The 13,779-nt window shown below is 34.3% G+C and overlaps 2 protein-coding genes across 9 annotated transcripts in view; one reads left to right on the top strand and one right to left on the bottom strand.

Annotated features, from left to right (window-relative positions):
* Nucleotides 1-41: 41 nt before the first annotated feature.
* On the bottom strand, nucleotides 42-3,392 carry LOC128875836 (cysteine protease ATG4A). Of its 4 annotated transcripts, none has more exons than XM_054121760.1 (10): nucleotides 3,031-3,392; nucleotides 2,745-2,924; nucleotides 2,509-2,694; nucleotides 1,783-1,963; nucleotides 1,634-1,713; nucleotides 1,378-1,529; nucleotides 1,203-1,281; nucleotides 987-1,123; nucleotides 740-905; nucleotides 42-434 (listed from the first exon to the last, which is right to left on the bottom strand). In XM_054121760.1, the coding sequence occupies exons 2-10, from the start codon at nucleotides 2,845-2,847 to the stop codon at nucleotides 367-369; spliced, it is 1,152 nt and encodes a 383-aa protein (XP_053977735.1). In that variant the 5' UTR covers nucleotides 2,848-2,924; nucleotides 3,031-3,392; the 3' UTR covers nucleotides 42-366. The 4 variants fall into 4 exon arrangements, with proteins under 4 accessions (XP_053977735.1, XP_053977745.1, XP_053977751.1 ...); XM_054121770.1 differs by having other exon boundaries at nucleotides 2,509-2,679; nucleotides 3,031-3,390; XM_054121776.1 differs by lacking the exon at nucleotides 2,745-2,924 and having other exon boundaries at nucleotides 2,509-2,679.
* Nucleotides 3,393-4,316: 924 nt separating this feature from the next.
* Nucleotides 4,317-13,779, top strand: part of LOC128879216 (vesicular glutamate transporter 2.2-like) — an 11,455-nt gene continuing 1,992 nt past the window's right edge. The window contains exons 1-6 of one of the 5 annotated variants that reach the window (XM_054128165.1): nucleotides 4,326-5,521; nucleotides 5,857-7,466; nucleotides 11,173-11,231; nucleotides 11,653-11,836; nucleotides 12,559-12,792; nucleotides 13,269-13,574. In XM_054128165.1, coding sequence (XP_053984140.1) covers nucleotides 11,179-11,231; nucleotides 11,653-11,836; nucleotides 12,559-12,792; nucleotides 13,269-13,574 — 777 coding nt within the window. In that variant the 5' untranslated portion in view covers nucleotides 4,326-5,521; nucleotides 5,857-7,466; nucleotides 11,173-11,178. The other 4 variants (XM_054128174.1, XM_054128157.1, XM_054128183.1 and 1 more) reach the window with 4 other exon arrangements.

Here is a 13,779-nt window from a genome sequence, read left to right as displayed (position 1 = left end):
TTAACATATATTATTATTAATTTAGTTAGTATACAAGAGTAAGTATATACTGTATTATATGCAGAAGTGAATATTTCTTTATGAACAACAGTTTTGTTTTGTACCAAAATCGTATAATGTATTAACAATGAATAGATCACCCAAGTCCAAAGTATTTAAATATAAGTAATATATACAATATTTTAATTATTTGGTATAAATAATTTTATTATTCAACTTCTAGTACTGGAATAGCACTAGTATAATTCAAGTATGTATTTCCAATGAAAAGTTGAGTAATATTGTAGTGTATGTATGAACGGACCATCCAGGTTATTATATACATATTTCTTAAATCGCAGACTGATCTTAATTGACGATTAAATGTCAACCGAGCAGTTCAAAGTCTTCATCAGACGTATCATACTGTAGACCTATATGTTCAAAATCTACAACTACAAAAAATTTGGTTAAGATGAACTATATAAATCAAATTTACTGAATGTAAGATTGCTTAGAGTAATGTATAATACTTTCATTCATAAAATAAAAACAAACTCTGTTAAAAATTTAATTCATTTTTAACCAACTTCAAAAAGAAGGAGGTTACTCAATTCGACATGTTTTTCTTTTTTTTAATCTTCTAGTAACTGTTAATACGTTATTATAAGTTCTTAGTAAATAAAAAGTAACTTTTGAATACAAAAAAATGCAAAATATTACTTTCTTCTTTATTTTATATGTATCTAAAAAAACTTACAACTTGTCACTGCTTTTGCTTCCAATGGAGGTTTTTTAACTGGTGACCAATTTGGTAATCTCTCTGTACATACGTAAAGCAAAGGTTGCTTTTCTGGCGTGATTAATTCTTCTTGAATGGATTTACATAATGATTTAAAATCGTGTTCGGTTGGACATAAGAAACACTGAAAAGAAATAGAATATTGTTTATTATTACTATTAAGGAGTAATCACTTTTTATTAAACAAGTTTAGTTATTTATTTACAAGTGCTACAGAAGGATCTATCCCTGTGATAGGAATACGATTAGCAGACTTGCAATGATAAGTAGCATCCATCTCAGAGTCTTCAACACTGCCTGATCTTTGAGTAGTGTGAGGATCCAAATAAATTATTTCATTCCCTGTAAATGAAAATAATGTAACTAATTTACATATATCTTTACATCGAATCGCTAAAATAACTCAGGCAATTATACATGCCAACATATCCTATGATATACAATGCATAATTGGGTTTTCCTCCTATTATCCCTAAAGATTGTTGGATCTTCAATGAATTCTGAAAAATCATATGTATGAATAGAACATCCTTAATTTCATTTAAGTTTCAGTTCATCTCTATCCATTCATGCAAGAACATTTATTTCTTTATTACTTTAAGCCCATCAATGTAGATAGGATTAATCTCGCTTAATCCGAGACGAAGAGGTATTAAAAGTAATAAAGGCTTCCATTGGTTAGGTGCTTTCAGTGGTATATTACCATCTGCTTCTGCAGTTGTACCTCCTTCTATTCTACATTGTTTTACTGTAAATGTGTAATTAAATGGTATATGTTGTATACAACATTAAGACTGAAAGTATATATATGTATATATTAAAAAAAGCATCAAACAATATACAGACACTTACAAATATCATTAATTATTATCATATTGTCCAGAGCCACGTGTATTGTAATCGAGTCCCATTCATCATACACAACTAACTTTCTGAAAATTATACCTTGATAAGGCAACACTCTTATGCATACAACCACTTAGAATATCAAAAATATGTACTTTAATACTTGTGCTATTGTATTGGGACCAAACCACTGTCCAACTTCTTTTCCTTCAGATTCTCCTGTTAATGCAATTTGATGAATAGAGTATGTGGCAGTTCTTTTGTCTTCAAAGCGCTCCAGAATTTTCAGGTACGTGCTATCCTTGCTTTTCTCTGGTTCCCATTGCCAGTCTCTACCTATTTTTATGTGTATATTACATAATAACTGCATAAAGTCATTTCATCCTTTAACATCCATTACCATAGATAACATATACATGTAGTATGTTGATTTTGCGAAAGAATAACATCACATGTATTACAGCAATGACTTTCTATTTATATCGTGTGCAATTTAGAATAATATTTAGAATATGAAGTTGGTACGTGTAATACATTTGATATGTACATAATTAAAAGCATGCATTAGATTAAAGAGAATTACTGTAAATCAAGCATGGTCTAAAGCAGATAGATTTTCAAACGAACGGTAGCAGCAAATATTTTAAATATTATTACATAATTAACATGTATAACTGTGTCGAATACAATATTCTTTTATTCGTATAAATATAAAATTAGTTAATTATTAAAATCGAGTATATAAAAACAATAAATAGGGAGGATAAAAGTATAAAGTAGCAAAATTTTTTAAGATATTTTTATATATTTAACTAAAAATAATAAAATATATATATTCAAATATAACATATGTTTTTAATATTAAGTTAAATACAAATTACCTAAGTTTAATGTGATTAAAGCTTGGCCAAGGACCATTTGTCCACATCGTAACATGCAACCCCAGCCTCTATCACTTGTATATGAAGAATTGTAGCCACCGATAGATGGAAAACCTTTACGATAGGTGAACCATAATTTAGACCTTATATCGCTACGAATTGCGTCGAGTTCTGAAATATAAGATCCTACATAACAAATTTATTGAAGATCTCTTTATCGTAATTAACTATTAAACCTCTTATGGCATTATATTTTCTCCCAAGAACCCAAACTGGTTCATCTGTCTGTGGTATGTCATCTGGTTCATCTGTGATATTTTGTGTGAAAAGGCTATCCATTTCCACAATTTTTAGAAATACTATCTATATTTGTTGAAATTTTTCAAAATGTCATATGGATGAAATGCTCTGTTGCTCTATGAATACAAAGAAAGGTAAATACAGTTCTTTTCTACAGGGAGTGACCGAATTAAGGTTAAGTGTTTATCAAAGAATGATATTTCATTTGTACAATACAATCACCTTCACTTTGGCAAAGCAGCATTGGTCATTACTCATAGAGTAAATATTTCATTGTTCTTGCAAATGACAAACATACCGCTACTTTTTCACTTTACAAAAATGTCAACAATATCATAACAGCACCACAACTGACTAAGACCTGCTAAGATCTTGAAGATAGCGCGATAATAAGAGATAGTTTAAATTTTTTGCGAGTTGCAATAGATATAACAAAGTATAAATAATCCATTTGAGAAACAACTACATATCGTTTATACTAAAAACTACCTTATTCGGAAATCGATCATAAAGTATCTCTGGTATCAAATAAAATACATAATAATCTCTTGCGTCGCAATTTTTCCATTACATTGCCCCTGTGCACTCACAAATATCTTTTCGTCACGCTAGATGGCGTATGGATGTTCGATTCCGAATCGACTATTTATAAACTCGATCTTCTGTACGTAAATTTAAACTTACCCCTTATTCAAAATTTAGACCCCTTTTGGTTTGACTAAAATTTTTACATGCTACAGCACCCTACTAAATATCTTTCTGTGGTATTTTTTCATATTTTTTTACTCAACCAAGAAGAAATTTTGAATCGAAATAAATTTTTTTTCAATTTAAAAAAAAGTGGAAAAGAAGTCGGCCTACGCTGAGTCTTACGGAATTAAATGGGAGAACGAACGCAGATGTTTTTGGCAGAAAAATAAAAAGAAGTAAAAATGGACAACTTTGAAAAATGAATGATTTCTTCCGAAAAACTCGACAATTTTATAGAAGACGAATTCAAATATCTTTTTTGTAATTTTTTCGTAAAGGAGATAATCTCACCGGAGATAATTTAAAACCGAGAGTAAATAGCATTCTTCTTCTAAAATAAAATGCTTAGAACGGTTATTGACACAACTACATTTCGTCAAAAATGATTTCTACAGTGGTTTAGTAATTTCAAATTTTGACTGACGCGTTTCGTATCTCTATTTTCTTACGAACAATATTATTCTTTAAAATGTCCACAGTAATGGTCGAAGTAATGTCAAATAATGTTAAATAATGTAAATACGTGTCTCATACTGTATCTTATATGCATTTCTTTCGAAATAAACGCGGATCTAAATCCCTTCTTCTGGCTATTATTTAAAATCGAGAAAATATTGATCCGATCTGTTTTCAGCGGACCACCGCGTATAAGTTCATTTGTAAGGTAAATATGATAACAAGGAAATCTGTTTCGCGTGGCTCCGAAGTATACATTCTCGCTTGACCTTTACGATATGTGTCGTTTTATAGAATAACAAACGCCAAATTGTTACGAGTTTCGTCGTTACTGTTCCTAGCGCGGAAGTAAACGCGTAACATCGTTCAGAAGGAAAACAAACGCGTAATAGGAATTCTATAAATTTATACTTCCCTCAACTAAACGCGCGTCGGAGGACTTAATAAAACTGTGATCGCTCCCGTTGGAAAATTGATATTTATAAGAAAAATGGAACAGGGATTCGGAAGCAACCGTTCCAAGTCTACGTCAGATATTCTGGACGGAGCAGTGAGCGACGAAAACGACGCAGAAAATTCTTCGGTGAACAATCGTTGCAGGACCTTCACCTTCGATGACGTCAACGGAGTGAAGGGACCATCGACACCGAAGTCGCAAAATTTTGTAAAAAAACTGATCGCCTCTCTGGAAAGAAAAAACGAGGTCTGCAAGGCGGACGACGAGTTCGTTCAAAAATATTACAGAAGAAACGATTATTCCAATCTGAATTCCGACAAATCGTACAACAGTAGCCTCCGGGATTCAAATATAAGAGAAACGAACAAAGACGACGAACTCCCTCGGGAAACAAACGAAAGGTTCTCGAAATGTGATAATCTCGGTCTGGCTTCTAAAAACAGAGCGAATGTATTTGTTAATATCAAATTGAAAGACCAGTTTTCGTTCGAGAATCGCGGTAAGAATAGCGGCGCCAACGGATCTATGCGTCGAAGTTCGAATAAAAAGGGAACAGTGTTTAGCACAAGCGATCAACGTAGAAGCAAGTATCGAGATGAAAACGATGGATTTCCTCGGAGTTTTCATATGTACGAAGAACAGAACGGGAAAATGTTTCGTAATTGTTCTTCCTTCGACCCTGACCGAACTCGAGTTGAATCGGAGAGTCGAGTCGATCCTCTCGACTCTTACTTTTTAAGAAAATGCGAGAACGATAAGAATGGCAACAGTTTGGAAAGAATATTCGAATGTTCGAAAGAAGGAAGAGACACGACTTTGAATGGACGTTGTAGGAAGAAACTCAGTCGACGAAGATCCTTTATAGACTTCTTTGGATCCATGATGAGATGGAAGAAATCGGACGACGAAAACAGACCTCGGCGTTTTATGTCTTGCGACCATTTGATAGAAGAGACGAAGACATCCGATTCGAGGAATATCAAATTGCCGAGAGTTTCATCTTTGAAAGCTGTCGTGTTCAAAGATGAAAACAAAAACGATTGGATACGGGTAAAGCAAATAAAACTTTTCGAATCAGTGCTTCTTAAATTACTTAAACACGCAGTAAAGTTCAAGGAAGATTCTTGCACTTTTTCAACTTTGACGTATTTCTTCGTCCACTATAATTGTAACAAGAATTTAATAATAAATTACTCGTAAATTATACATTCAATAGAGGAAAGAATTTCATTCGAAGCATCAGTTTAAACATAAATATATTTTTCACGTTTCAACGTTGTTTCATTTCAATGTCCATAAGAAAAAGAAAAAGTTACGTACAGTCTATTCTTTTTAAATAAATCTCTTTTACGATCGTGAACTAATACGTCAAATGAAATTTACAGAACGACGGGCAGAAGGCGACAATTCATCCTATTTACAAAGGAAAAAGGAACGAGCAACTCTCGGTAGCTCTCACGAAAAGTAAGGAAAAATACTTTGGATTGAATGACAGCGTGGAAAATCTTGTAAAACCTTCCGCAATTAAGGATATAGCGAAACGTCTTTCACAGCAACCGGACAAGTTGCGGTCTAATGTTAACTTCTATGATAGAGGACGAAGATCTGTTAAAAATGGGTATTGACGATAGGAAACTGTATTTGATGAAACTTATTATTTCTGACATTTTTAGTATTTCCTTTTCGAAATACTAAAGAAAACGAAATATTTTACTTAAAAGAAAGACTTATTTCGATATGTTTGTGCAGAACTAAGTTCAATTTAGTGAGTTTTTGTTTGATACGAACGTTTCAAGAAAATAAGTAAGTTACTACAGTAGTTATACATAGTGTTTTGTGAAAAAACTTTCCTCTCAACAAAAAACATCGATAGTCACATTAATATGGATATTTACGATATTTCATTAATTCGATTCGTTACTCGTTGATTTATTATTTACTTCGACTCCTTAGTTGTAAATTGTTATCGATTGTAAATTCAGTTTATAATTTGTTTTACGAATGTATATCGTGCGATATTCCCAATTTCCCTATTTACTGGAAATTTGATGCTTTCTAATTTGTAAGAAGCAATAAACTGACGCGTTTATGTTACAAGCTCGACTGTAAACAGTTCGTCATAAGAACAGTACGAATACTTATTGCTTCTATATTTCTACCGATCTTTCGTATCCTCTTGTTAATTTCGCAAACTATATAAACTAATAATTGTCGTTTGGACTATATCTATTCTAGATTTCCTACATTAGAATCCTAGATTAAAAAATTAGGATTAGGATTAGGAATTGTCCTAGATTAGAATATGCAGAAAATCATTGATTACAAAAAAAGAAGTTAAGAAACTAAAATTTCACACAGAACTTTTTGAGAAATTGATCGGCGTACGAATACATTCCGCACCCACTGTAATTGAAGAAATGACCAAATGTACTTTACGATATACCCAAAAACATTCCTAAAGTTAAACAAAAAATTAAATACGTTTTCCTTTATAGAAAAGAAAAAATCACGAAAAACGCTTAATATTCGTCCTCCTATTGTGATTTTCCCTCTTAAATAATCGAGCAAAGTGAGGATAAGACGAATGACGACGGTCGAGCAACCGGAAGTGAGAAAATGCTTGCGAATTATTATCAAGCATTGGCATTGCATAATATTCGGGCCATTACGAGAGCGACACTGTACTCCGATTGGCACAGGGAACAATTTCCATTCTCCTATACGTTCGGCTCCTACCTGCAACGCCGACTACTTACCCACTTAACGTTTTCCGTTTATACAGGTCAGTCGCTCCGCACCAGTTCCGAGTTATGCCCATTTCGCGTTTAAGAGATACTCTGTACACGCTTACGATAGTTGAACACTATAATCATTTCCATATCGACGCGCCTTCGCGCCAGTGTAATTTAGAATCGTCGCGCACGCGAATTCAAGTGGTCACAATACAACAGCGACATTTCTGTGTTTATGGATTGCATTCCAAGGATCGACGGTTGTAAGTGCATACAAAATGATTTATGTTACAAGCGGTTTTAAACCCTATTTTCAAATGTAAATTAATTCCTAGATCATACATTTTCTTTTCCAAGTACTTTTCGAACTACGTTCCATATTTTATTACTGCTGGTAATTCAATTAGCTTTGCTGAGAATATCAATTAAATTACGTTACGATATTAATGTAACATTACACGTATGCAATGTATGTATAATAGTTTACGTTGTTATGTACTCTACTTGTTTTTTTTTTCCGGAGGTCTTTCCAAACAGACATTTCAGATTTTATTGTATATCGTATATACGTAAAAGTTAATCGAAATCGGTACCTTTTAATTGGGTAATTTTCGTGTTCGTCGTAATCGACGTGTACAGCAAACACAAAGCTTATACGCGAAAGCACCGAACGGTATCAATTGCAAAAGTCAAATAAATACCAATCGTCGATCAGTTTAGTCTCAGTCAGCTGCATTAATCGATAACAATGAATCAGTCACGATGATTGATACGTGGTTGCATACCTTTTGTGTTTAGAGCGTTCGAAAGTGAGAGGTTTATATACTTTTAAAAATAATTGAAATACAAATTTTTTTAACCATTCTTAAAAGAACGAGAATATAGCTTCACTTTTCGTCTTTAACGATTAAGGAACTTCTGAAAAGGAACTTCTAAAAAAGTGAAGAAATTTAAATTGGTTAAATGAAAATTAATTGAAATGAACGCAAAAATAATTGAAATACAAATTTTTTTAACCATTCTTAAAAGAATGAGAACATAGCTTCACTTTTCGTCTTTAACGATTAAGGAACTTCTGAAAAGGAACTTCTAAAAAAGTGAAGAAATTTAAATTGGTTAAATGAAAATTAATTGAAGTGAACGCAAAGTTAATTTCATCAAGAATTCCTTCGAAAATGATTTAATATCTGAAGAAGATAAAGAGGAAGCATAAAATATTTTATACGTTTCCACCCATTTTTGCCAACTTTCCCATCGCTTCGAAGAAAATGATAAGAACGTTTGTTGCTCTATGGCTGACACTGTGAACGGTTCTGCGTGAATTTTTCGTTTCAAGCAGGTCAAAAAAATGGCCATTTTACCATCCTTCTCTATAAGTAATAAATTTATTTACCTCGCGCGCATTTCAATTTTCTCGAATCTAGGCAGAGATTTTTCGAAACATCGGACCAGTGGCTCCAAGAAATTTTAAATAAAAAAATGTTGGAAACGAAAGTGGCACGGTAGGCTACACTGGCGATCAATAATTCTTGGAGCGTCCAGTTGAAAGTTTAGTCCTATCGCTCGCATCGTGAGAATCGTTTCGGTCTCCATCGACGGCGCGCTTCGCTCGCATAGATCATTGATTTTCAAAGGTCTTACCATGTATGGGTAACACGACGGTGTGAATTCGACAAATTCGACAGTGTGAATCGAACTCGAACGATTACTTGCGTACGAATCAAGAAACGTAACAAAATCAGTCGATACCGATTTAGGCTCCAAGTGTCTGTTGATCTCGGTTGACGTTAGTTGATCTAGATCGTATCCAAAGATCACGGCTTACATAAAAAAACCCAAGTTAATATCAACTACGAAGAGCCGGATCGTAAAAGTCTAAAACGTCTAAAAATCGCAGCGATAAAAACGATTTAAAAACTGCCGATAACTCGCTGTTGCGGAGAAAGCGCAAAGCCCGAGGACTCTAATTGACCTTTTTCTCTTCTTTTGTTTACATCTACAGATTAGAAAGTTGGGAAATGTGTCGAACGCGATTTTTGCAAGTAGCGTCTCGAAAGAGTTTTTACCAGTGACTGATTTAAAAATCGTTTCTCACCACAAGGAAATCTCAACGACTACGTTCTGAACGTTAAGAAAGAAAATTGACAGCCATTTAACGGTTTCAAGTCGTGAAATTTATGAACAAGTCCGCGGCAGAAACAAGTACGTATTAACGCATTCGTATCGGTTGCACGCCGGTCAGTTTTAAACGTCAAACACGAACTATAACAAAGCCAAACAGGAACTGCACGCGTGTAACCAGTGGCGTACTATACCGTGGGCAAACAAGAAATCTATCTAGGCTCCTTATTTAAACAGGACCATCGAAATCAATATTTCGACGAGACAGTGCTGGTATTTGTACCGAATATACGGGCGATAAGTAATATGATTGTTTCCTTTTTTCTTTTTTTTTAATTTATTTATTCAACGTCCCATCAGGTTTTTAGCCATTAGCGACATTATTACATCGTATTTCACATACATCACTTGGTTTTCTTCTGTCTAACAATTTTAAACTACCTAAGACTAATTGCGTACTAAATATCTTGAATTATTTTGATTTTCTCAAGATAAGTTATTATTCCTTTTACATGTTTTCTTTCGTTTAAACATTGTTTAATATCTACAGAAAGTTTTCTTTACGTGGGGAATTTCTCTTGACCCCTACGAAGGTTCGATGCGCCACTGTGTGTAACGCAACTGTTGCTTTGCGTAACAGGTGTCGCGAATACCTGCAGCGCGAAAATGTCGCGCGAATATATCGGTAGAACTCCAAGAATTGATACAAGTGTACTCGAGAAATTAATCGTGTATTCGGACGAGGTATTATCGTATCGAGAGAATACAAATGTTTCCATAAAACGTTCAAATTGGTCGTGAAATGCCTTCGTTCGCTGGATCGAAGTGAAACGTGTCCAAGCAGACGTGTCCAAGCTGCATTATGGGCTGTGCTGCTCTCTGCGTACAGAAAAGGAGGATAAGTTTAAACTTGGGAGCGACAAAATAATTATTTGCCAATTTCGTATTTTTGTTAATATTCAAAGGGAACCGTGTCTGTTCAACGAGACAAGTTCTTTTGGTATTCGTTATACATTTTTAATACCAACGTTATCAGATTTCTAGGAAGAACTGATGTAAATTGACTCGCTTGACTTGTTTTCTGTAACAGTATTATCTGTTTCAAGTACGGGACTTTCTCCTTTCGGAGCATTATTAGGTCACTACTACTACACGTATAACGTACAGTTCTTATTCATTAGCTCGAATAAATTGTTGTAAGAATTTCTACGAAGCTTTATATTTTTTCTTAATACGATATAAAAGAATCGCATTACGGTAAAAATGAATACATGAAAGTACATTGAAAATAAAATTACGTAATTATATGAATAATAAAACATAAAGTTAGAATAAATTTGCAAGTCTATATAGATCGCAAAAGTCGTGCAAACGTATATTAAGTCTTTTAACATTATCGACGAATTTATATGCACACGTATCTTAATTGTTTATATATACATTTTCTTCGTGAAAATTGGAAATAACAGTATCTCGTTATGTAAAATTTCTCATAACTAATTCTCATGTTTCGGTTATTTTACTTATTTATATTTACATTTATACTTATATTTATATTTATATTTATCGCACACAATTATACTTGTTTTTATTCCATTCAAACGTAACCAATTATCGACAACAAGTCAATCGAAGAAACGAACACTTGTGTAATACAAATAATGCAGCTGGAAAGAATATGTCTCTATCGAAAGATTAATAATGGTATATGAAATAGTTATAAGTTCCAAATAAATTTCAATCGATTTTATCTCGATAAATATTAATAAGATCGCGTTTAAAGTGGTTGTTCTATGACTTCTCGAAGTAGATTTCTTTGAATTGGATTTGAAGTCGGTAACCTTTCAGGAAACGATGGAGGGAAAGAAATCCTCGGCCGAGTCAGCCAAGGATACCGAATACGGAACGTGAGTGTTGCACCTTTGCAATGCGTTACATTCTTACGCTACAGCTCAATCATTTCACCTTTATCTTACGTTCAAAATAACATGAATTTCATACGTTGCTCATGACATCGAAACCTTCGCGCAAATTATTTTTTTAATGCCAACGTAACGCACAATGTTCGCGCGGCTTTTAAAATATACGTATTTCAAATATTCTGAAATTCTTTACAACGCTACTTTATTTATTTGCGCGACTCTTTTCCATTGTTCTACAATATTGTTACGTTCCTCTTTCATAGAAGCCTCGAGTTTTATTCGCGAAGAAATTCTTTTCGTGAAATTTTACTCGCGAAAAAGTTTTATTCGCGAATAAATTAATTTCCGTTTTCCCTGTTTTGGGAGATTTATTATTTAAACGTGCAACGTGCTGGAAATGTTCCAGCGTCAAGTACGAAGATGAACTCGTATCGTCCTGGAGGTTTTGGAGGAAAAGAAGATACGTAGTCGCTGTATTGGCGTTTCTGGGATTCTTCACATCCTACATCCTGCGCGTTAATTTGAGCGTAGCTATCGTCGCGATGACCGCGAGCATTGAAAAAGTCGACGAACACGGAAACGTTTACCTTGTAAGCGAAGGAATTTCCATTATATCTTCTCCAAATTCTCGGAGTCCGTATCATCGTAAAGAACGTCCTATTCGTCGCGATCAGACATATTCCGCATATATATTTACAATTTTATGACCCACTGACAGGATAAACAAGGTGTCCTCCAAACATCACGAAATTCAACCAATAGATTCCTTGATTTTTTGCTTATGTTAGAGTTTCGAGTAAGGAATACATTCCTCATTTTTCTGGAAATTTCTGATGGAATTTGTTCAGGTATTATTTGACAATAAAGATCGTAATATGTACGCAACGTTTAATCGCTTGTGGTACATAAGACGTAAGCTTTCGTATTGGAAAGCTTAATATTAACGATAAATATCGTGCTGAATCGTAGTAACAACACGTAGTATTATCTTTTTGATAACGACATATTGTATACTTACGTTTATGGTGGATCATTTCCTGAACATTCTTATCGCAACATCGATAACATTCTTATCACAGGATCATTCATTTCTTGTTTTCTATTCGTGATCTCGAGTTATGCTCTTTAAAACTCGATCCGAATCGATCAAAAATATATGTAAACCAGAGGTACAACTTTTATTCAACTTTTATTTTTCATTCGGACTCCTACGATATCAAATGTTAGTGATAAGAAAACTATAATCAGTACGATGTAACATACAATAATAAACACTATCCACTTTTAAATGTATTCAGAGCTTTACTTGCAGGAAAAAGAATTCGATTGGGATTCGAAAACGCAAGGACTGGTTCTGAGTTCCTTTTTTTATGGATACATAAGCACGCAATTACTCGGAGGATGGCTCGGAGCTCGCATCGGTGGAAAAAGGGTGTTCGGTCTTGGAATCGCAGCTACAGCTTTTTTCACAATTATCACGCCGCCACTGGCCAGAATAAGCGTCTCTATTTTAATCACTTTGCGAATAGTGGAGGGAGTTTGCGAGGTAAGTGTTGTCGCAATTAAATTAAATAGTTCTTTCCGCTGAAAATCACAGATCAGGATTACTTTTAATCCCTTACTGCTTGAACTTTATTTGATCTCTCAAAGAAGAACGAGTCCCCGTAGAGAACCGAAAATGCTGTAACATCGGGTCGTCCAGAAAGTTCGTGGCAATTTTTAAGAAACATTCAAAGACACGTTTGAATGTCGATATATATTTATTGAATTATATATGTACCATTTTGTTCCACAATTTTTCCACCTTTTAAGGGATGTCCACGTGTTATTCGTTTTCAACCATTCCGATATATTTAAACCTGTACCGCCTACTAAAAATCGGCACGGACTTTCCAGACAACCCAATATTTCTTCGGCAAGCTTTACAGAAACTATGTTACGATTTAAATCGAGGAGAATAGTACCCATGTAGAATTTAAGGAAAAGCGAACGACGATTCACGATACGTTTATTCCATTTCAGGGTGTGACGTATCCTTGCATTCACGCGATATGGTCGCAATGGGCACCGCCGTTGGAAAGGTCGAAGTTGGCAACGCTCGCGTTCTCCGGAAGTTTCCTTGGAACCGTGTTTGCCATGCCCGTTGCTGGCTTGATGGCCGAGAACCTTGGCTGGTCCTCCGTGTTTTACGTTTTCGGAGCGATGGGCCTCGTGTGGTTCTTTTTCTGGTGGGTAATCGTAAAGGATAAACCGGAGGACGATCCGCACATTTCAAAAGCCGAGCTTGAGTACATTAAACGTAGCCTTGGAAACTCGAAGAAGGAGGAAGTAAGTAAAATTAAGTAAGTTAAAATACAGTTTATGGGCGTATTTAGACTTGTTTCTTGGGAGAGAGACGTTCTTGAGCGGGCAGGTGTGTGTGTGTGCAATAATAAAAGTAACGACAGAAAGAGTTTTATTTAAAAAATAAACGTTAAGTAGAAAGGAACAAAGTAGAAGCTAACAAAGTAGAAGCTAACAAAGTAGAAGCTAA

This window comes from Hylaeus volcanicus, chromosome 1, assembly GCF_026283585.1.
Source record: "Hylaeus volcanicus isolate JK05 chromosome 1, UHH_iyHylVolc1.0_haploid, whole genome shotgun sequence".
Lineage (NCBI taxonomy): Eukaryota > Metazoa > Arthropoda > Insecta > Hymenoptera > Colletidae > Hylaeus > Hylaeus volcanicus.
This window is presented reverse-complemented; position numbering and strand designations above follow the sequence as displayed.

Excerpts from the sequence above, each read along its gene's own strand:
- LOC128875836 (XM_054121760.1), bottom strand. The coding sequence starts at position 2,847 with ATGGATAGCCTTTTCACACAAAATATCACAGATGAACCAGATGACATA. Across the intron at positions 2,695-2,744 it reads AAAATATAATGCCATAAGAG|GATCTTATATTTCAGAACTC; the intron begins GTTTAATAGTTA and ends TTTGTTATGTAG. Across the intron at positions 435-739 it reads AGCAAAAGCAGTGACAAGTT|TTGTAGATTTTGAACATATA; the intron begins GTAAGTTTTTTT and ends AATTTTTTGTAG.